This window comes from Polistes fuscatus, unplaced genomic scaffold (genome assembly GCF_010416935.1).
Source record: "Polistes fuscatus isolate 324 unplaced genomic scaffold, CU_Pfus_HIC Scaffold2, whole genome shotgun sequence".
Taxonomy (NCBI): Eukaryota; Metazoa; Arthropoda; class Insecta; order Hymenoptera; family Vespidae; genus Polistes; species Polistes fuscatus.
Genome location: NW_025113096.1, coordinates 10677477 through 10701353, shown reverse-complemented (window position 1 = coordinate 10701353; position 23877 = coordinate 10677477). Strand labels below are relative to the sequence as shown.

Here is a 23877-nt window from a genome sequence, read left to right as displayed (position 1 = left end):
CGTACGTTCTTCAGTGTGTCACCGAACGTCTCGGGGGACGGATCGTTTGTTTGTCCATGCCGGTTTATACATTATGTGCATTTTGACGATTACGGTTATGCGCTAAACCGTAGTATTGTGACTTTTCGTGTTTGGAGAATAATGTCGACTAAGAATGGGTAACTTCGCCACGGTGGTGAAATTGAGTGCCGCCCTCCTCTTCTGTCTTATGGATTCTGTTTGGTCTCAAGCTGAATTTCAAGGTATGACAATAATTTAATTTAATTTCTTTTTTGTAAATTTAATATTTAATTGATTAGAACCATCGTTAGATCTTGTTTGTCAAATATACGTGCGCGTTTTGTTAATTTTGTACGTTTTCTCATATGTTTTCGTTTGATCGTTCTCCAGACGCAACAGCGTTCTTTGATACACAATCGAATTAGTTCAGTCATAGATCCTTCATTTAAATCGATTTATTTAATTATTTATTTAGTTGTAATACAAAAAACAAGAAGAAGGTAGAAAGATAATTCTTTTTCATTGTAGATCGAACGTTTATGTAATTTCGATTTTTCCCGTTTATTTTAGAAATGACAATATATTTTACTTGAGTATTTCTTTGAGAGATACGGGTTTGAACCTATCGAGTTTAACCTCTTTTTACCTGGTCGAATTCACCTACATCGATTCGCATTATTATTATTATTATAAATATATTTTCTTTTTTAGATAGATAGATTTTATTCATTGCATATATCGAAAGAAATCTTAGTTTACGTTTTACGAATCGATAAAACGTTGTCTATCCTACGGATGTAATCTCCAAGTAATTTGTTTGATATGTTAACTTTGTCTCTTTTTTTAAATATATGTATATGTACATAGATGCATATATCGAATGAAAAATTGCAGTGGATATGATCGAACAGATTTGTTTTTAATATTTGCAAATATTTATAAAGTCAAGATTTGTGTATGTTAAATAGAAAGTTTAGTTTTTCGTTCATGTTTCCCACTCCTGTTCATATTGTTCGATTTGAAGAAAATTTCATATAGCATAAATAATGTTGAAATAGATCGATAGTTAAGGAATTACTATAAATAAATTAGCGTTAAAGATACGTAAAATTTTCAAGAAATTGTTTAATGCGTCCTATTTAGCTTGAAAATTGATAAAATTTCAGGATTGGATTTGAAAGAAGACAAAATAAATTCAAGGATTAATCTTTTGTAAATGGTATCGAAATTGTGTGAATTTTGTATTGTTTCGACGTAGTTTATTTTTCGGAACAAATATAGATAATCATTATATATTTTAGATACGTTTATTCTCAACTAAATTTCATAACAACAGTCGATCCTTCATCTTTCTTGATCGAGAATTTTCTCATTCGCTCCTGGCAACTTTCAACGATCGCGATCGAACGTTCATCGACGCGGAACTAATGCTGAAAATTCATAGAATATAAGAATTACAATAAACTATTTAATATTATTCGACTTATTTTCATAGAAATAGAATAAAAGTCATATCTTTCTAAGTAGGTTAATTTTTCGGATTGCAAATGTATTTATTGGCTAATATTTTTAATATTTTTAAATTTATATTTTAAATGAGTAGTATCTATATTTATAATAAAGTATTAGCATGTAACATAAAAGGGTAGTAATAAACAAAAACTTGTTAATATTTTGAAATAAAATATTTATAAACGTTATAATTTGGCAGTATTTAAAAAAATTAACATAATTATATCGATATTCATACTGAAACTTAATTTATTTACAACTGAAACAAATATTTATGCATTCATGCCATTTATTTTACAAAATATTTACTTTTAATTAGCAGAAAAACTAATTTAATAAATTGAAATTGAAATTCTTTTTTTATTAGGTGATCATAACAAAATTCAAAGTTTGTTTTAATTTTATTTAACTTATCGCAAGATTCGAGTATTAATTATAAAAACAATTCTACGACGTAAATCTTTGAAAATCACGAACGTCGTACTTAGGTATATACATCTCGTTTTAAAGAGTTTTTTAAAACTCGAAAGGGAATAGCAGCTTTCTTGGCGCTTCAAGACACTTGAACTCGTTCGGTAAAGTGCTTTACGTTTATTTTTCGCGGGACGAGGAGACGCGGGTCACGTGATGCGTCGTTCAACTTTACAGCGCGAACTTCTCCGCTTTGTTCGATTTTGTCTAGCAATATAATAAATTCTTCATAGTTTTAAAGAAACTTTCTAAAGTTATTCGAATTATTCTACAAATAATATTCCTACAATCCTTCCATTTATTAAATTTACTTGGAGAAGTACTTAATATTATACACATAGTATATTATTTTCTTTAATTTAAAAAAATTAAAAAAATATCGTGTTTCAGAAAATATTTCATATATAAAAATATTATAATGGAAAAGAACTATATTAGATCATTAATTATTGAATAAATAAATATTATAATATTTAAACATAATATATTACAATACAGTGCATTACAAATACAGTATATAAAAACAGTATCGCTTTATTATAATATCCTTTGCAATGGTAATTAAATATTTAATATTATAATACAACACGTATAAATATTAAAATATGAAAACATGCTACAAAAACATGTGTTGGTTGAAAAGTTTTGAGCCTACCATGGAATCAATTTTGAGCTTTAAAAAAAATATTTTTTTTTTTTCCAACCCACCCTCGTACAGTATATTAAAAAACAGAACATATATAGAATATTACTTTATTATTATATTTTTAATCATTAATAATTAAAAGTACTATTACTCCATCAACGTATACAATTATTATGTGTGTTACTGTTTAGTTAGATAAATTCTTGGCAAAAGATATTAATTTTCGTCTAGACGAGAAAAAGCAATAGCGGAGCGTGTAATTTTGTTTTAAGCCAGAAATCGTAGTACTGTCGGTCACCCGGTAACCCATCCGTACGTTTATCGTAGCAAAAGCTCGGTGCAGGTGCAGCACACCAGAAATCCTTTTGCTGTCTCTCGCGCTCTCTTTTGCTAATACGGCCTTCTACATTCTCAACGTAAAATATATAGACTCATATATACTCGAGAGAACATGGAAAAGTGCAACGATCTTGTGATCACCTGGACAAGTCTAGATAGAGCCTTTTCTCTTTCGTCGAACATTTTCAACCGGTCCAACTAATTGTAAGGGAAATCGTCTCTTTCTCTTTCTCTTTCTCTCTCTTTCTCTTTTGCTCTTTCTCTCTTTCTCTTCATGCCCATTTCTTTCTATGTAGAAGATCGATTTCTTTCTCGAAAATGATCTTACAAAGTAACCCGCACGTTAATGGATCTTAGGAAATTATAGTGAAAGTTAGAAACGAACGAGATGAAGATAAAAATAAATAAATAAATAAATCAAAGATTTTTTTTTTATCTTTCCACATCGATTGTTTTCTAAAATTCTTTTATTACGAACAATGGCTGAAATTTATTTATATATATAGTTATATCTTTATATTTATAGTTTAAAATAATAATAGAAATTATTCTTTGTGTAGTTAACGATAGAATTATTGTGAAAGTTAGAAACGAACAAAGGAACCAAATTCAAAGATCCATCTTTTCTTTGGAATTCTATTATCATGACTGAACAGTGATTAAAATGTGTTTTTTTCATCATTATCATCATCATCATCATAAATAATGATATAAATTATTAATTGTACCTATTACTAATTCTTAATATTTGTTTCTTATTTTCTATTCATTTGTTATGTTAGTTGCGTGTTTTAATTTCGAAATATAAGGCGCGATTTCTCAGAGTTTCTTCCCGACCTGTATCTAACATATTTCTTTGTTTTTCCCTTTCAAAGCTAGACATACTCCTTTCTTATTGTTTAGAAAGAATGACGCGACCGTGACAATTAGACCGATCTACCTGCCGGTTTCGTGATAGAAGTGAAAGGAGAAGAGAGAGAGAACCGTTTTTACGTTTTATGTTTAGGTTTGCTCCGATGTAAGTGTGTGTTCTTGATGTTTCTTGTTTTCTTTTGATGGTGTTCGAATATCTAGAGAAACGAGAAAGGATTTCGAATCTAATTGTAAAAATTCCTTCATCTCTCATAGCAACCCATTATTTCTTTCTTTTTTTCTTATTTTTTCGTCGAATTAAATTTCGGACAATTCAATTTCAAAAGAGTGCAAAAATTATTAATAAATTAAAATTTACTATAATAAAAAGAAGTAAATTTTTTATTGTATTATCGATAATTTGGTGATTATTATTAGAAGTTAATTTTTTTACAATTATTTCTCATATAGAAAAGAACATTTTTTTTAAGATTCTTATATAATAAGTGGCCTTGTAAAACATTAACTAACAATAATGCAAAATTATACTATATTTTTGTAATATCGATAACTCGAATCTATCAAAAATTATTTTACAATAATGTTAGACTCATGTCAGCTATAATTTTTTAAAGTTGACAAATTTAAATGTTCAACGTTATCATTAACGTTAATATTTGTATTACACATTTCTATATCAAAACATAGAAAAAAAACTTTTTTTTACTAGTCATTATCAAGCATAACAAAAGAAAAACTACCTGTGTGTGTATGAGAAAAAGAGAGAGAGAGAGAGAGTACACACTGAATGTATATATACTATTCGTCTTTCAAGAGATAGGTCCACGTATTATCTTTTTATCCTTCCTTCCTTTCTTCCTTTTCGTTCTTATCTATCTTTCCTTCTTCCGCTAGGCTTTTATGTGTGGATAGTTTCAAGCAGATCGAAAGCACGAAAGATAAAACTTAGCGTACTGTATTACCTACACAAACACATAATTCACATAAATTCAAATATATATTTAATGGAAGTATACCATACACACATCCACGTAGATAAAAAATACTAACATGCTTATACGCATACACACAAACACATACGTATAAATTTATACACTGGAATCCTTACTTAAATTTAAAGAAATAGGATATTTCTACAAAAAATAAATGTTTTTAAATCAATCGAGTCAGACTTATTCGTCAACAAAATTACAAGTAAAACATTTTACATTTTGTATTAATTTTTTTTATAGAGAAATGAATATTTTTCTTCAAATTATTTTTCCATCAAAAAATCACCTGTCTTTTTAATAACAGCCTGGACATATTTTGATCATCCTGGCGATTAGTATATATTTTAGTTTTTTCGTATTTTTTAATTAATATTCTCTTAAAATTGGGTGTAAAAACTGTACAAGATCATATTCGGTGTAAGAAAATGTTGAAATCTTTTAAAACATAATTCAACTTGATATTTTTTTGATATAACAACAATGGATTGTTTCTAAATTGATCGGTGTAGTTGATATTTTCGGATATTCATATATTTCATTTACATATATTTCTGCAATATATTTTGCAATTATATATACGTGCACGTTAAAGTTTATTACTTATGTATGTACAATGCGCAAATGTTCTTTTTCTTCTCCTTTCCTCGACGCGTTGATTATTTAAATATCGTCAAGATAAATCGATTGTTTCCGACGATATGCCATTTTTGTTTATTCCAATTCTCTTGAAAATATCCAGACTTTGTAATTTCTCCGTATTTAAAATCGACGTATTCTTAATTTCAAGATCAAATCGTTCCGTTCGATTTATGTCGTAAGTATAAACACTGTCAGAATAAGAGGAAAATGACACCCGTCTTGATTTTTAATCTACGAGTTTTTTTCCTCCTTCTTTTTCAATAGAGCTCATTTATTCTTCGTTAGATTATTTAATCGAGACTAATTCATTTATTAATTTAAGATATATTTTTCACTTCCCTTGTAATCATCGTAATATATTTGCTCCTAATAATCGTATTATTATATGTCATTGTTATCGCCATTTCCTTTTTTTATATTCGATCAAAATAATAATGATAATAACATCAGGACGGGTTGAAAAGTTCTGAGACTAAAAAAAACATTTTTTTTTTAATAAATGAGTATCGTGACAAAAAATTCAGCCAAATATTTAAATATTTAAAAGCGTATCATTATTATTAAAATTACTGTCACTGATTCATTATTTGATTATACATATTTTTTTATAGTTGACTAAATTAATAATAATAATAATAATAACAATAATAATAATTTAGAAGTACTTCAAAGTATCTCATTATTAATGACATCGAGATTTGATTAAATAATTTTGTATACAATAGGATTCCTTCCTTTTTTTTATGGAATAATGTTACAAATTTGTTTACTTCTTTTAATTAATTTTCTTTAGTTTTTTATTCATTTGACTAGAACAATAATGACAATAATAATAATGATCATAATGATCATAATGATCATAATGGGAGCGTATCTATCCATTTCTTCCGTCTATACTAGCTGTCCCAACGGAGTACTACGCACGTTTGCGAACGAGTCATTGATAGTACGATAAGCGGCAGCATCCTGCAAGTGACGAGGAAAAGAGAGGATATGTGTGTGCATGCGTCTATGTGTGAGAGAGAACACACAAGGATGTAAGAGCATAACCGTCGCTTAGATGGAAAGATTGCTCGGAGCTTTTTTAATTAATGCGATCGTACGACTATTATCGGGGTCATTGTGTTCGTCCTAGAGAGTAGAGTATATACGCGCGCGCGCGCACCTCATTCTCGCGGTTTGTTTCATTAAGCTTGGTGGTGATAAGAGGAGAAGAGAGAAAAACGTTTCAGGTTGGAAACGTTTTGCTGATTCTATTACACTACTACTACTACTACTATTACTATTGCTATTTCTATTACTATTACTACTGTTATTTCTGTGGCCATCATCTCGTATCGAGTTTCGCGTGGTTTTAATCCTTTTGAAGCACGTTTCATATATATATATATGTGTAGGTGTATTTGTGTGGTGTGTGTGTGTGTGTGTATGGAATCTCAGAGTGACGTTAATTTCGACACAAAGCTTGCTACTTCGTCAGCATTCGTTTATTTTATACTCGAAACACGTTTTACCTTACATTACAGATAATAATCCGTCATGTTTCTTTGAGCTGCAAATTATTGGGTTATATTATATTGTATCATATCTTTTTTTCTTTTTCCTGTTATTTAGTTTTAATGATAGTATTTCGATTAAGCTTATTTAACGCACCGAGTTTATAATTTACTCGCCGTTTTGTCGGATTGTATTTATAGTAACGATTATCATAATAACTTAAGAAACGTTTTCACCAGCATTATTCCATAAACGAGATTACAATTTGGAGCTTTGAAATATTTGTATTATTTATTATTTATTTATGAAATTATTGTCATCAAAATTTCAAAAATATACAGGGTATAATAATGAAATAAATTTTATTTATATTAATTTGTCAAAAGTGCTCATAATTCTCTTATCATTTGTGATAGTTCGTCAATTTTTAGCATAATCTAATATCTAATATAATATCTATACAAGTATATATATCTATCGAGAAAAATAATTATATATTTATGATGCTTCGTAACTTTATTATCGTTTTCAGTTTATAATGGTAGGGATAATTCGAAGTAAAAGAATTAAATGATCAGATGTTCTGTCAATGATCGAGATTTCTCGTTCCACTTGTTTGCATCAGAGCTAAATCTTCTCTGATCTTGGACAAACGGTACAAGTGAAGCGGAATCTCACATCAGTTCTTTTGCCAACTGTCTAGTGAGAAAAAGAAAGATAGAACTAAAAGAAAGAAAGAGAACAACTGTATTTTCTCTCTCTCTCTCTCTTTTTCTTTCTTTCTTTCTTTCTCTTTCTTTATAGTTATCTACCATGCTACTACTCTCTTTGATTTTCTGATGTACCGTTTTCTTCTACGAATTTAAGTCCTTCTCTCTCTTTCTTTCCCTTTTTTCTCTTTCTTGTTGTGCTTAACTAACTTGTATCTATCTCAACGTACAACCTGTAATTTCTTCTTATACTCAACTTAGCCATCCTACTTTTTTTTTCCTCTACCTCCCCCATCCACCATTCCTTTAGCCAATAGTTTGAACGATTCCTTTTGAAGAACGCGATCTAATGAACCAAAGAAAGATGCTGTGCAAGATTTTCCATCGTTTCATTTCAGAATCCACCGTGGATTAAGTCAATCACTGGTAATAAGGATACTTCAAGTATTCAGAATACCTGTATATTCAATTCTACCTTGAAATATAGAATATTATTCGAGTTATATTCAATCCATAGAATATATTTGGTTATTCACAATCAGAAAAATATCTAGGAAAATAAAAAATAATGTTCCGAAAATCATATTTATACAGCACAATTAGCATTCATTTTATTACTGATTTTTAACAGCTGAAAATATTTTTTTAGTACGAACCACAGCAGTTTATTATTTGAGAGTTATAATTTAGTATCCTAATACAAAAATGAAGATACTCGATTCGAAATAAATAATTTGTTTTCTTATTATTTCATATAAAAATATTAATAACCTAAAAGATTGCAAGGGAGCGTTTATTTTTACCGAGTAACCAAGTATTTGATGGATCTAGTAGTAACAACTCTACCGTGGATTAATCTTCCAATAGAATTTTTCTTTCCCTCCGTGAAAAGCCACTTTCCTTCTTCTTCTTCTTCTTCTTCTTCTTCGTTCTTTTTGTATTTTTGATAGTTGCCTCGGTTGGGTTGTTTTTTATCGAGGAAACCTTACTGAAGTTTTCAACACCAGAGACTTTTCCAGAGTAGCGAGAGAACTACTTTATTCTTTGTCTAAAAGCAATTCTTAATTGTTTCCACTGGTTAATCCGTTCGATAGAGAGAACTTACACTTCTCTTCTTTTCTTTCGAAAAAGAATTACTGCGTTTCAAGGGATTTTAAAGGGTTTTCAAAAGAACAAAGATTTTTTTCTAAAGAAACAAAAAAAGCAGGGAAATAGGTCGATCCGAGTAAAGAATAGAAAGGACTACGACCTAATGTAAAAGATTTCTATGTAAATTACAAAGCAAGTGAAAATCATGTTCATGAGTAAAAAGGGGATGTAACAGATGTGCCATTAAAGTGCCTCCTTGCAGGCGGTCCTAAGTGCAAGCGAATGTTTTTCCGAGCTCATGGGTGCTGCTGATTCATTGACAATTTCCTCCTTTTTTCTTTTTTCATTCTTTTTCTTGTAGATTCAGAATCGGTATCGAAAAAAAAAGAAATAAAAGACAGAGGAAGATAATTGAAAAAATGTGAAACATAGGAAAATGTTCGATCGATAATTTATTTTTTTTTTTTTTTTTATATAAATTCAGAAACGGAATAAAAACGCAAAGAAAAATACAAGAAAAACGTAGGAGCATATTGAAACAATTGATAACTTTTTTTTTTACTTTTGTCGTCTCCTCGTATAAGATTTAATTAAATAAAATTATCGAATAATTTTTGTATTTTATTGTAAATGAATTTTTCTTTTGAAAAATGTGGGAAAAACTGGAAAATATTGGAGCCTTTACAGATGGACACAGAGTGACAGGTTCGATCGTATCTCGTTGAAATTCAGGTTTCCTACATGACGTGCATCAGAACGTTGATCGTTGATTGGTCGAAATCGCGAGCTAACCATATCGCAGAGGGTTTTGCATACGCAAGGGTTGACATTGATTACCGAATCACCCTCGGCGAGCTTCACGTACTTCACGCTTCGCTGAATTTATTCCGCTCGTAAAAATGGACACACATAGAGAGAGAGAGAGAGAGAGAGGAAGAGCTTCCCTCGGAAACCACCCTTCGCATGCTTCCAAATGCTTGTTAACGATGAATTTTTTGAGGCTTCAAAGTGAGATAGATTATCATATTTTGATCTTTTGATGAATTTTTCATTTTTCATTTAAAAATTAAATTTGCATAATCATTTCAAAACGGATTAAGGATTTAATTATTTTTTAATGTTAAGAAAATCAACCCTTAGGTGAAATTTCACTTCAAGAAGATGAGAGATACACCGAGTAAAATACAGAGTAAGAAATTTATATATCAAAATTAATGCACAAAGTGTAATTATCATATGATATAAACGAATTTATTAAATAATAATAAAAAATGTAATTAATACTAATTAATTTGTAAAATAAATAATAATATATTGAAATTACAAAATTGCTTAGCACGGCATACACAGTTAACAAAATTTATTTTTAAATAAACTTTCAAGAGTTAATCAAATATTGCACAATCTAATAATTAAGAAAAATATTTTTTAGTGTTCTAAAAAATCAAATAAACGTTTAGAAATTGTAATACTATATAAAATACAATAGTTAGGTATAAGTGTTTTAGCAATAGGTTTTTAGAGAACGATCAAATAAGAAAAGATTAGGATCATTGAATTCGATACTCAAGTTCGTGTAATTGGCCGATTACAGTACATGTCTTTCAATGGCAACAACCACTATTGCGCTACCATAATCAAATTAACGAAGGAGCAAGATCGTTGCCAGCTTAAACACGAGACCAAGACGAGTGGACTCTTGACGAAAATTTCGATTACATTCCAAACAAGAAACACACTCTTCAAACTCTAGTTAAAACAATCAAAATGTTTATAGTTCTTTTTTATTTTTATTTTTTAATTTCTTACATTCGTATTTGTTTAAAGCTATCGTGAATTGTTTACTCACAGTTGTTAAAAATTACAAAAATATTATTGAAAAATATTCCAAACAAATATTTTGTTACATTTCACCAAAAATTATTAAGTCATATTTCTTTTAATTTTCTACAAGAATTTTTTCACAAACCTAAATATTTATAAATAATTCTAAAATATTGTTATCCAACTTAGAAATTTTCTACCCACATCGTATTTTTTTATCTAGTATAGATAAAATGGAAATTAACTGTTGGAAAGAAAACATTTATCTCGAAACAACCCTTTGAAAAGAAATGTTTGCGTTATCTTAATTTCCTCTCAAAAGTTTTCTTTTTTAAAAAGTTCGAATAAAACAGATAAGAAGTGAAATTTTATAGTTGCCATTATTTTTCTTTTCTTCTTCTATTAACCGATAAAAATTACTTTTTAACGTGGAAAAAAATATGGGAAAAAAATGTATATAACATCTTACATTAGAAAATTCTATTTTCATCTAATTGTGAAAATCTTTCGATATTCTTGAAAGAGTTCGAAATTCTCTCGATTTTTTATGGACATGTAGAAGCACGGGACACGGTGGTAGCACAGAGACCGGGAAGGAATATCGATTTACACATTTCCGGGCCGCACATGTAGTCTGGGAAAATGCAACGATCGAGTATCCGAGATGAATTTATCGATATAGATTACGTACATGTACCGTTCGATGTAGAACGATCTTCGTGTCTTGTTAAATACGAATTTGATATGTGTATATGTTTTTACCTACCCCAAATTATTTTTTTTTTATTTGCAACATAAGTATACATGTTGATTTAATTTTAAAAATTTTTTTTCTTTTGCCGCATTTAATACATGAAATTTCGCTTCTCGTGAAAACTTATATATGAGTTTAATCATTATGAGTGGTGTAATGTAAGTGGTCATATGTTAAGTGGTCTAAGTAATTAGGGATATTAGAAACTCGTGTTTATTTTATTTTACAAGCTATTTAAAACAGTCGGTTTAATTACACCAAACAATTATTTTACTCTCGATAATGTATACGTTAATTGTTACTATTTATCATGTTATATAATTGTTTTTTAAATTATGCAAACTTACAAATGTACGTATGTATCCTTTTCCCAATAATCTTTATGCTGATATTTTCTATTTAATTATAATCATTTTGGAATACTTCGAAAACCTTAAATCAAAAACATGCGACGTGGAAGTACTTTTAGATTCATCTATCTATGTATATTTTATCTCTTTTTATATTTGACGATATCATCATCTAACATAAACTGTCCTATCTCTTCAAAACTCATATTTCCTGTTCCGACTTCCCGCTATCCTGGAAATATGACAAAACAAACAATTGTGAAGCATCGTCCACTGCTTCAAAGAGCAATACGAAGATAGCAGATAGAAAGTTGCCTTTCTAATTGTAAGTGTTCAAAATTAAAATTCCTAATACAATATCTGTTATCTTAATTTCGTCCTAGCTCTTTTCATCCCTTAATTGATCTCACACAAAATTCTTCAACTTCCATATCAATTATTAATCAATCACATGACATTAAATTCCTCTTCACCATACTGTACAATAACATTGATAATATCTTATAGATTTTCTAGAAAATTTCGAACACCCTTCAGTATATTTAAGTAAACGAAACAGACATATGAATCGATGCATTATCATAAATACATTAAAATACAGAAACTTAACTTTCCAAGAGATGATAAATATCTCCAATTAGAATGTAAATACAAATTGTATCCAATAGCTTAGATCAGAATGACTTCATTTCTGTCACCCTCGTAATCATCAGTCCAAGTTTATTAACTCGTCGTTATTTTAACATGGTGCCGTAAGCGTCTAAATATTCTCAGGGTATGGTTCGTGGTTTGTTTGTAGCGTTTCTCTTTGTCCTTCTTTCCTTTGAGCTCCTGGTCTTTCTATCTCTCTCTCCATTTCTCAGGATGCTGAAGAAGGAAAGAAGGAACCCGTGTGCCGGTGAGGTAAGGGCCAAGCTAGAAGATATGGCTCTGGGGTTAACACACAGACTCTCCGACATTTTAACTAACTTAAGTTACGTAACGACTGGTTTTCTCAAGCAACGAATACCAATGCATGAGAGGCCTCTTCTCTCTCTCTCTCTCTCTCACTCTCTCCTTCTTTATTTCTTTCTTTCTTCGTTTCGCAGCATAGTCGTACACATATATACAAATATATACACATGTGTGCACGTATAAACCTGTCACACGTCTCTCCACTCGTCCATGTCTTTCTTCTAAGCAGGCCCCCCGAGTGGAGGAGTGTAAATCGTAATGTACAGTTACTCGTTCACTTCTACAAACTCTCATCTACTATTTCTCTCTATTTATTTCTTTATTTATTTCTTTAACTACTTTTTACTTCGTATTTATGATGGACAAATACTTGCTCAATGCGTTCACACGTTGTCCTTCGACGTTACAACTAATTGATTTACAGCATATGCAGTATTATATTTTTTCAATCATACTTTACAATGTTTACTAATATAAGTTTCAATATTTACTTGGATTATTAGTAAATGTCATTTTATGTGTGCAAAATTATATGTTGCGTCATTGTCAAACTTTAATATTGATTTGCTTCGTTAAAAAAGTTTAAGCATATGTTTGACATTTAGCACGTATTTCTTTAATAAGAATTTAATAAGAAAATTATTTATTATTTAACACATCTTTTTAAGGATGACAGTGTCACTTAAATAGTTTAATAATTAAATTTTTAAAATATTATACTGTGTACATGCGTGGGAGTACATGTTATGTTATTGTCAAGTTTTAATATTGATTAGATTTATTAACAAATTATTGAGTAACATTGGAATCTCTAATATGTATTGTATAATAAGAATTTGGTAGAATATTATCTTTTTGTTAACTTACAGTACACATCTAAAATGAATATAAAAAAATGAAAAAAAAATATGTAACATACTTACTCGATGTTTCTTAATAGAAATATAATAGCAAATTATTATACTAATACAATGATTGTGTAATAATAAAATTTTTTTTTAAATGTTACAGACAAATATATAAGGAAAAAAAAAAGAAATAAAATGTCATATTTATAGTTGAAGAAGACGAATTTTGTCACGTACTAAAACGTGACTGATCAAGCATGACTCATAATTCAAAATGATTGTATGCAGTTCTGGATAAAATTGGCATGTGGCATCGTGGAAAACGTAACGATCTTTAAAACACAATGCTATCGTGTACGAAGAAATCCTACTTTGGATTCCCGCTTCGAGTTGTAAACCACGAATAGGACTTCCGTTCAATGCGAAAGAGGAAACGGAACGAAGAGAACTCGTCGTTCGTTTGCTCGTACGTTCGTTCGTTCGTTCGTTCGTTCGTTCGTTCGCTTGTTCACTCGTTTGCTGCCTCGATTATCGTCCGTGTCGTTCTAGATAGTTAAATCGAACGTGGGTAACATGGAAACCGAGTGCTCTCGTGACTCTCTTTGTTGTTTTCCTACTTTTTTTTCCTTTTGTGCACTTGAACTATCTTGTAAATTAATGTCGCATTAATTAATTTATTCGTTGCAGATAAAAGTGGGGGCTTTTTGTTTTTTTTCTCTTATTATTATTTTAATATATTTTATTTTTTAAAATAGCAATAATTGCAGTACTAATTATTATTTTTGCCATAATTTTATACTAAATATATTGCTATAGTTATAAATAGAATTATTATTATAATATTTATATCAAATAGTATATTAAATATACAAATACATCAAAAAATACTATTAATAATTTTATAAAATTTTGTTAACATAATTTATACTATAAATACTATTATAATTATTTAAACAAAATTATAGTAATAATTTTTAAATAATAATTGCAGTAATAATTAAATGAAATTTTAATAAATAGTAACGATCATTTGTACGAGTTAGATACGAAACACGAGGTTAGGATAAATATTATGAAACAGCCTTCGTTACATGACAGGGTTAGTTAATGAAGGTGTTAACGATAATACTTGCTAGTAGACGTTTCACAGTCTTCCGTCCTGAAGCACATCTGTCAGCCATCCCTGTCCAACTCTGCCAATTGTGCTCGTTAATCTCACGTCTCTCGGTTTTCTCTACTTTGCGTTAATTGAACATCGCTTATAACGAATTTTAAGCTCCCTTTAATCTTAAGTATCCATGTACATGAAGTGTCCTACGATTTTAAACCTTCAACCGATCACTACATTCTTTTTTTTTTTTTTTTTTATAAAATTCTAAACTGCTGATCGTGCAACTTTAAATTAAATCGCTGATAACGATGACGCTGAAGCCTATATACTTATTGGTTTTAAATTTTACTATTAAACTCTCGTGACACGTATTTAAATTTAAAATGATAAATTTTGTTTTCACTCTATGCACACAAAGGAGGAAAAAGAAGCTTTGTATGTATACGCTTCCTCGATGTCGAAAGTGTTTAGACCGCAAACTCATGCGATTAGTGCACTCGATATTACGTTCGAATTAACGAAAGTCGAAATTCTGCCATGCGTTACTATCTTAGAAAGCGTCGTTATAATTATCTTGAGGTTTTATTTATTTTTTTTATTTTTTTCTTTTTTTTCTATCAAATATTAAGAATATGTTTTTAAACACGCTCGACTAGAAGTTTCAAAAATTGTTCTTAGAACATTTACATAACTTATTTAACTAATTTCTTACAAATTATTTTGAAATATCAATTTTTTTTTAATATGTGTTAAATAATTTTATTAATCATAATAATTTTTAATAAGTTCTTTTTTATTCACACAATACGACTTAAATAATATTTACGTCACTGTTTCATTATTTTTTTAATGAGTTTTCTTAATAATCGAGTTTATTAATTGAAAGGCACAACAAATAAATAAGTTTCGTAAAAAGAAAATATTATATTGTCGTGTAAGAGAAAGACAAGATCGAAGAAAGAGAAGAAGAAGGACCGCTTCTGCAAAGATATTTGGGTTTCCAGATTTCGGGGCCGCGAAGTGAGACGAAGAGAAAGACGGAAGAAAAGTTCCGAGGAAAGGCGTACTTCTTTAGAGAAAAGAAGAGAATAAGAGGAAGTAAGGAAGATAAAAGTGCATACCAATTTGCATGTGCTAATATATATCGACGATTGCAACGTGTATATATATGAGCTCACCTGCATCGCACCTTACCGTTAAAACAACTTTAAGTTACGTTTACTTCTTATTACTAGAAAACTAAACTACTGATATTTGTACTTAGAAAATAATATTTTCAATTATAAGCTTAATATTAAAATATTCTTAATATTTCAAAAATTATAAAAAATAAATTTTCACATGTTTTAATAGAGATTTTTTTTATAAAAAAATATAATATTCTTTAATTCAATAATAATTCAATTTGTGTAATTAAAAATAAAAATTATTAAATTAATATAACATATTTCATTATAGAAGTTGACGCTCGTTAACGGTCCAATTTAATCAAAATCCAAAATCCGAACGATAGAAACAACATTTCTATTTTTATTTTATATCGTCCTCTTAGAGAAGATCCGACGCTTATTTAAATAAAATATTGTTGATGTATATTGTATATTGTAAAATAAATATGTATTCTCAAAAAAAAAAAACAAAAGAAAAAAGGAAGCCTATAAGCGTTAAAAACAGAAAAGCCAATTGATAGACAACTGCACTACAATTGATCGAAAAAAATATTTTTAAATTAATAACAAATACGCGCGAGACACACATATATTTGGAAAAATTATTGCTCTGTCACTGTTAAATTTGTTGTTAAAAGATACATTAAGAAATTAATTGGATTGCATACATTTGAATTACATAAGATTCAATGAAACATACAAATTTAGACGAAAGTATACATATCGATCGGAAAAGCCGGAACACATGAGTTTTAATAAAATAAAACACGATGCTTTCTAATTCGTTCGATGTAGGTGCGCCTTTTCCTTGACAATATCTCCTTGGCACGTTTCTCTAACGATATTTTACATGCATATAAGAAAGTTACGATACCTGTTAGATATTATGGTTCATTTTCATTGTAGGAGGGTGAGGTTAGAATGAACGATTACGATAATATTTACTAATTAACAAAAAAGAAAAACATATATATATATATACACCCCGTTTTCTATTTATCATCAAGTCGAATCAGTAGATTTCAGATTAATTAATCTAAAAAACAAGTGGATTATCATTCAACGTAGAATAATGGACATCTGGAACACTCTGTTTATTAGACCTAGATCTGTTGGGTCTTTAACGTGATTTAGAAAACAATAGTTTCATTAAAATTCAGCTCCCTCCATCCCTCTGTCCCTCCAACCCCTGACAGTACAATTACGTTGCTCTAATTGTTTGATATTAACAAAACTCTACGTCTTTTATAATGAATGTGTTATTATCCTCGTAATGATTATCATTAGGATTTAATTTTATTATTATTTACGGAATAGTCCTAAAGTTCTTAGATAACCCAAAATGTTTTAAATGTGTGATTTTAAAAATCAATTACTATTTTACGAACACTTTTTTATATTAATGTTTTATGATTTCAGATTATAAAATTCGAATAATTGTAAGTTCAAGAATTATGTAGATAATTCAAAGCTTAACAATTATTAAAAAAGAGAGTAATCGATTTTTTAAAATCATATTTAAAAGTTTAGGACCCGTAAAAAATATTTTATCATATTAAATCAATTCAAATGTATAAGTTAATATTTTCACAAGTTAGTTGATGACCATCGGACTATTTGTAATTCCGGTTATCTATTGACCTTTTGATATAACATTCGATAAAGAAAAAAAGAAAACAATAAATAAATGAGAAGACTTCAAAACTGAAATATGTTGGAATCAATCGTGTGAGAGTAAAAGAAAGGAGATAAGGGGTAGAAAAAAAGGAGTAACAGCAACCCTTGACCGTTCTTCTCGTGCGTCATCAAATTTCTCTAGAACAATGAAAGTAATCAAGTTAGTTTGTAATTTTCCATTAATTGAAATAAAGATTTAAAGAATCTCCTCTTTTCTTTTGGATGTAATGATAACGAAATTGTAAATATTTGTGCAAAGAATTTTTTTAAATTGATATACTCAGATGTCTTGAACAAAATAAATTCAAAATAAAAGTTGTATTTCTGATTTTGTATAAATTTTCAAGATCATCAAAAGGTCGACTTTATTTTTTTATAAGGAAAACCTCTAATATGTTTAATTGTATTTTAATTTAAATGATTGAACATCATTATTTATCATAAATTTTATTTTTTTTATTTCGTTGTTTTCGAGATATTTACGTGTTTATATATTTTTTATAAAATTCACTTTGTACATTGGCTGTGAATGAAACGTTGACAAAAATTTGATGAACTTTCAAAAAAAGAAACAAGATATATCTTTTCCTTTTCAAAATGTTTCTTTCAAACCCTTTCATTCTTTCTTTCTTTCTCTGTCTCTTGGTAGTTAACTCGTAAAGCCTGCAAACTTCGTTTATTCTCCTGCATTGAATTTATGCACTTGTCCGTTACGCCACACGCCGCTCGTGTGCCACACACGTTTTCGTGAAATATCGTCTGGCTTGCACACTATGGAGACATATGGCGTGTTAGCGTGTATACTCCATTATACCATGCAATGGAATCTTTACTTTCGTTTCAAATCAAATTTAAATTTAACTATTCAAACCGTTCTATCGCATTAAATTATCATTTTTAATTCTTATTCTGAGACACCAACTTTAAGAGAAATATTCAACTTTGTAATTAAATTAATGACTTCTAGAAAACATTTCATTTATCTTAATTCATCTTATTTAATAAACTATTATTGTTGTTGTTGCTCTGAAATATTAACTTTTAAATATTCAACTTTTTAATTAAATTAATGATCGATGTAAGCAAGTTGTATAATTTTTAATATAGAGATCACATTTCATTTTATTTTTATTGAATTTTAAATAAAATAAATAATATATAATCTTATTCATATATAAAAAACAACAAAAATAAATAAACAGCAGAGACTATGATTGAATAATTAAATGTACATATACATATCGGAAATTTCAAATCTTTAATATGATTTCGTTATTTATTTATTATGATAAGATTAACCGTGTTATTTTTATGAACTACTTGACATATCTAGGAATTAAAACGTAGGAAGTTTATATTATCGAAAGTTACAAGAGCGTGCTCGAGACAAGGAATAGCCAGTCACACGTGCGTGCATACACACACACACACATACGCACATGCATATACAAATCTCCGCATATACATATACATATACATATATACATATACACACAATTTATAAACGTGTAAGTATATCTTCTTCCATATGGATAGGATCTAAGAAAAATAATAAGAGAAAGAAAAGAAGCCAAACAGGAAGGAACGATGCAGACTAGTAGATAATATATATTTCTAAGAGCTTCCGTAGATCGTTTCAGCTAGCAGAATCATCGCGTTATCCCTGACCTTTGATCGACTAATTAACCGAGTGCACTCGCTTTAAAAGCAAACGTCATCGATGCACGGAAAGGAGACGGATACGAAGCTACGACGACGGTACTTCGTTATGATTCGAGGTCGATGGCCTTAAAATGAAGATGCAAGGAGGTCTGCCAAAGTGAAACGCAATAACGACACAAACAATGTTTCGACAATTTCTCTTAGAACTTGACATTCAGAATACACAGTATGTGTGTGTGTGTCTATGTATACCGTAGAATATCCTTTGAAAATCAACGAAATTCCTTTCCTCAGTTATGAGTCATAGTCTGGATAAAATTTTATTAAATATGGAACTCTTTTTCTCTCCTTAGAACCCAACGAAAATTCCATTGGATGGTACAATAAGAGAGGAATATTTTGTAGTAACTTTAAAACGTTATTTTAAGTTAGAAAAGAGTTAAATAAATAGATTTTTTCCAAATAAAGTAGATGAAAAATTTGGAAGGTTCTCGTTTGACGTCGATCGATCGAGTGAATGGTAAACGATAAAGTAAATAGTTGAGAAACCTGGTGTGTCTGTCTCTATGAATCTATGTGTGTGCTATGCGCGCGCGCGCGTGCGTGTGTGTGTGTGTGTAGCTCAAAGTATGAGAGAAGGAAAGAAACCCATAGGAGCTTGGGTGTTCTCAACCTGGAGAATGTTATATACCTACTAGGTAATTTACCAGTTAGTCGTTCATTGCGTGTTGTGTGTTGTGTGTTCACGAGAATCCTAAACGGAACACTCCAGAGTGCATTATGAGTTCGGTAAGAAAGACCCACGTAATCCGGAAAGTACCAACCGGATTCCTCATACGTTTGCTAACTGCTACCACCATCACCACCACATAGACACGAAAAAAACAACCAACCACTCGAATACGCTTTTTTCTCTAAAAGTGGTCTTCTCTTTCAACGTTTCTTCTTCTCCTTGATGAAATAAAAAGAACAAATATTATACGTATAAAAAGTTATGTACGTATCTAGTTACTTGTGGGAGGGAGCAGTGTATTGGATTGTCCAACAAGTTCGTGCTGATTTTATAAAGAAAATTTCAAAATAATAGTTTTATATTGGTAAAACGGCATGAACTTTTTGGACAATCGAAAAAACGTATGGTTGTCCGATAAGTCCGTGCTGATTTTGCCGTTAAATTCAAAGACAATACTTTTGTATCGGCAAATCGGTACAAACTTTCTAAACAATTTAACGCATGTACTATCGACCAAAAATTTGGGTATACCTATTATATTTGCATTTCACTCTTATGTACGAAATATGTTATACGCGAAAATGTATGAATCCTAAAAAATATTTGGAACAATTCGAAAACGGGAAAATTGCAAAAATTAATTGTACGCGAATGCCAAGATAATTTTTTATATAAAATAAAAATATCCATAGATATAAAAAATAAAGTATTTAATAAATTCTTCTGATAAGTTGGAAATATTTCATACATGAATACGCGTGTTCTATCTTTTAGTCGAGAGTGTATACTTCGCCAAATAATTCGTTCTACATTTTTTCCTTTTAGTTATAAACTGTCAAAGCCCGTTAGAAGTTGTATTCTTTATCAAATATATCGCGAAACGGGTATTGTCGAGCGTGACTTCGGTAGGTGCACCAGTATGTGTGTCAAGCAATCAAGGTATGACTCGAGGCTATGGATCAACGCTCTGCTAGTAGGGTCCAAGAGTTAGAGCTACTTCTTGCTTGGAATTCGCCGGGTGTCACGTTCCTCTTTCGAATGCGCTCTTACTTGAAATTCGTTGTTGAAAATTATACCACGAATGGATGATCGCTGATTCGAAACCAATTGAATGATTACTTTTAAATAGTTTTAACGTATTTCGTTACTATTCTACTTTCCTCTTTTCTTTTATTTGTATTTTTCTTTTTGTTCGAAAATTGGGTTCGAATTGTGTCTTTTGTTAGTTTGTACGATTCATGTTTTTTTATGAGAAAATGTTTAATAAATACATTTTTTTTGTTAAATATCTTTCTTAGGATGCGTCGAAGATCCAGGAGGATGCAAAAGATGCAGAGGTGACACGTGCGCGAGATGTGCTGTACTATTACACAAAGGAACCTGCGTTGATAGCTGTCCACCTGGACATACAGCAGACTGGTCGACGAGAGACGAATATATGGGAAAAGTTTGTAAAGAGACTGGTTACATCTTTGGGCTGACAGGTAGTCAGGTCGCTATCTTGGTGGGAGTTGTCTCCGGTGCAACCATATGTGTCTTCATCGTTCTTTGCGGTGCGATCATCGTTCACAGAAAGAAGAAAAAAGCGACCAAGATCGTACGGCAATTTGAGAACAGGTAGACTAACAGTAAAAGAAATTGTTCGTTCGATTGAAATCCTTTTTATCGTTCGTTTCGAATGTTGCTATTAAAATGTCTTATCACATTTTTCGTTAACATTTTTTTGGGGGAGAGACCTTTCTTTTTGTTTTTCCAATTCTATCAACTTCTTCAAAACTTTTAGCAGATACGTGGATACTTTAGTTTTATTTTATTTCTCATAACATTTTTGTGTACACATTTTTTTTATTTGTATTATTTTTACAAAATATAAAATATCAAATTTATTTTTTTCATTTATAAATAAAATTTTGAAAAAAATTTGTTTCTTGTTACTAAAATACAAAATTCATCTCTAAAAAGATTAAATGACATTTGACGACCCTTGTTCGCGTATAAATTTGACGCGACTTTATTGAAAGATTAGATTTATTATTCTATTATTATTAGAAAATATTTCATTATATTTAATGATTATCTGACAGTGCTGAGAGAGGAGAATTCCTGAGGCATCTTGCAACGTTAAGAGGTGAGGGACACACTTTCCTTTCCATGCTGAACGACACTAGAAGACAAGTTAGAGAATTGTATTACTCCGGAAATAACGGGGATGGCGCAGTCGGCATTCAAGCGTACAGGTAAAACAATTATTTACAAGTTCGTCTTTTAAATTCGTATCTTTTAATTAAGGGAAAATGAAGTTATACTGAAATGAGTACTAAATGATTAACAGTTATTTATTATTCTAACGCTTAGACCTGTTCTCCGAGATCTCGCAAGGATATTAGTCCTTGTTAATAAAAAGGACGAAGATATACAGTTACCTCCTGATGACTGGCAGAGATTATTATCTTGGGCAGAACGTTTGCTCAGAAGGTACAAGAGACACAGTAGCCCAGAAGTAAGTTAATTATTTTCTAATGATTACATTATTTAAATTAGTACGCCGAATTCTCTCTCTTCCTCTCTCTCTCTCTTTCTCTCTATTTCTTCCTATCTCTTTTAATTTCTTCTTTAATCTTTCTTTATTTTTCATGGCAGTCTGTTAAACATTTCGGTGAGTATTACGATGAGAATGTATTTTGAAAACAAGTAGTTTGTAGAGAATACGTGTTTAGAATCAAGTATGAGCTATAATCAAAATTAGATGATTATAAAAGAATAAGGAATCGATCTTATTTTAAAAAATTAAATTTTATTTTTGAAGGTGGCTCAACTCGTGACATTCCTGCAGCATCCACCAAGTTCCGTCCAGACGAATCCAACGGAGTCGGTAGTAATAACACCACCGTCTCAACCGTTTGAACCTAGAAGTACGCCGACTAATTTAACAACTTTTCAAGCTAACTTACCACTCGCTACTTTTCAAGCGAGCGACAAGTCCAGTATTAGTCCAGCAAGCTCAAGTTTAGGATATGCCAAGGATAGTCCACTTGGGTCGAGTTTAGGACAAAATAGTTCCATGCCCTATCACGATAAACTCGGACGTAACAACGAGTCTACGATGGGACAAATGACTCCTTTGGTTTTTGGCATGCAAAAAAAACTGAAATCAAATGGGTCACATTTTCAGGAATTAGCCATATCGGTGTTCAATAATCATAACGGTGGTGCTACGTTACCAGATATCAATCGCGGATCTAATCCTCGTGAAACTAGCGTTCTCGATCGCGAAATCAATCCTCAATGGGAATTTCAAAGCGCTGTTGAAGCTGCTAATTATACCATATTGTCCGATAGATTACCCGATTGCGACTACCTCATAGACGATTTCACGATCCTTGGCTTCAGGCCACAAGATGAAATTACTACCGAATTGTAACGAGTTTAGATATACAGATAGTATATATATATATATATATATATATATATATATCGATATTATTTCTATAGATCAATAGAAAAAGAAATCGTTCAAATATGTATGAACAATATTCGATGAAAAGATTAATGAAAATAGTTTAATATTTCAGCTTTAAATGCGACTAAATTTCATTCTGCTTCACGCATGATACAATTTATAACGTTTCTCCGATTTATCAAATGCATAAATCCTAGTAATTAAAAATTATCATACATATCCAGTTAGTTACGGGAGGACAAATTAACAGTGACACCAAATAACTATAAGAAATTTGTAGAAATATTCAGTTTTAATTTAATGATCGAGTGTTGTGTGTTGTACATGTTTATTATTAACAATTATTCTGTATATATTAACATACTAGTCAATGTCTTAATGTGGATTCTTTATCATTATTATTATTATTATTATTATTATTATTATTATTATTATTTGGTTGATCATTCAATGTAAATTAAAATTTGATGATTATCAATTGAATAGTTTCGATTATTTATGAATATTATTTGTTAATGTAAATATTATTAACAATCATCGAAAGCAAAAAAAAATGAAAATAATAGA

At 29.9% G+C, this 23877-nt stretch overlaps 1 protein-coding gene across 1 annotated transcript; it reads left to right on the top strand.

The window, feature by feature from the left end:
* On the top strand, window positions 1–23877 carry LOC122516484. The gene is made up of 5 exons (XM_043634329.1): window positions 1–242; window positions 21149–21467; window positions 21935–22087; window positions 22206–22350; window positions 22657–23877. The coding sequence occupies exons 1-5, from the start codon at window positions 155–157 to the stop codon at window positions 23269–23271; spliced, it is 1320 nt and encodes a 439-aa protein (XP_043490264.1). The 5' UTR covers window positions 1–154; the 3' UTR covers window positions 23272–23877.

Coding starts and splice junctions, on each gene's coding strand:
- LOC122516484 (XM_043634329.1), top strand. CDS start 155: ATGGGTAACTTCGCCACGGTGGTGAAATTGAGTGCCGCCCTCCTCTTC. Junction 21,468..21,934: donor GTACGGCAATTTGAGAACAG/GTAGACTAACAG, acceptor ATTATCTGACAG/TGCTGAGAGAGGAGAATTCC. Junction 22,351..22,656: donor AGAGACACAGTAGCCCAGAA/GTAAGTTAATTA, acceptor TTATTTTTGAAG/GTGGCTCAACTCGTGACATT.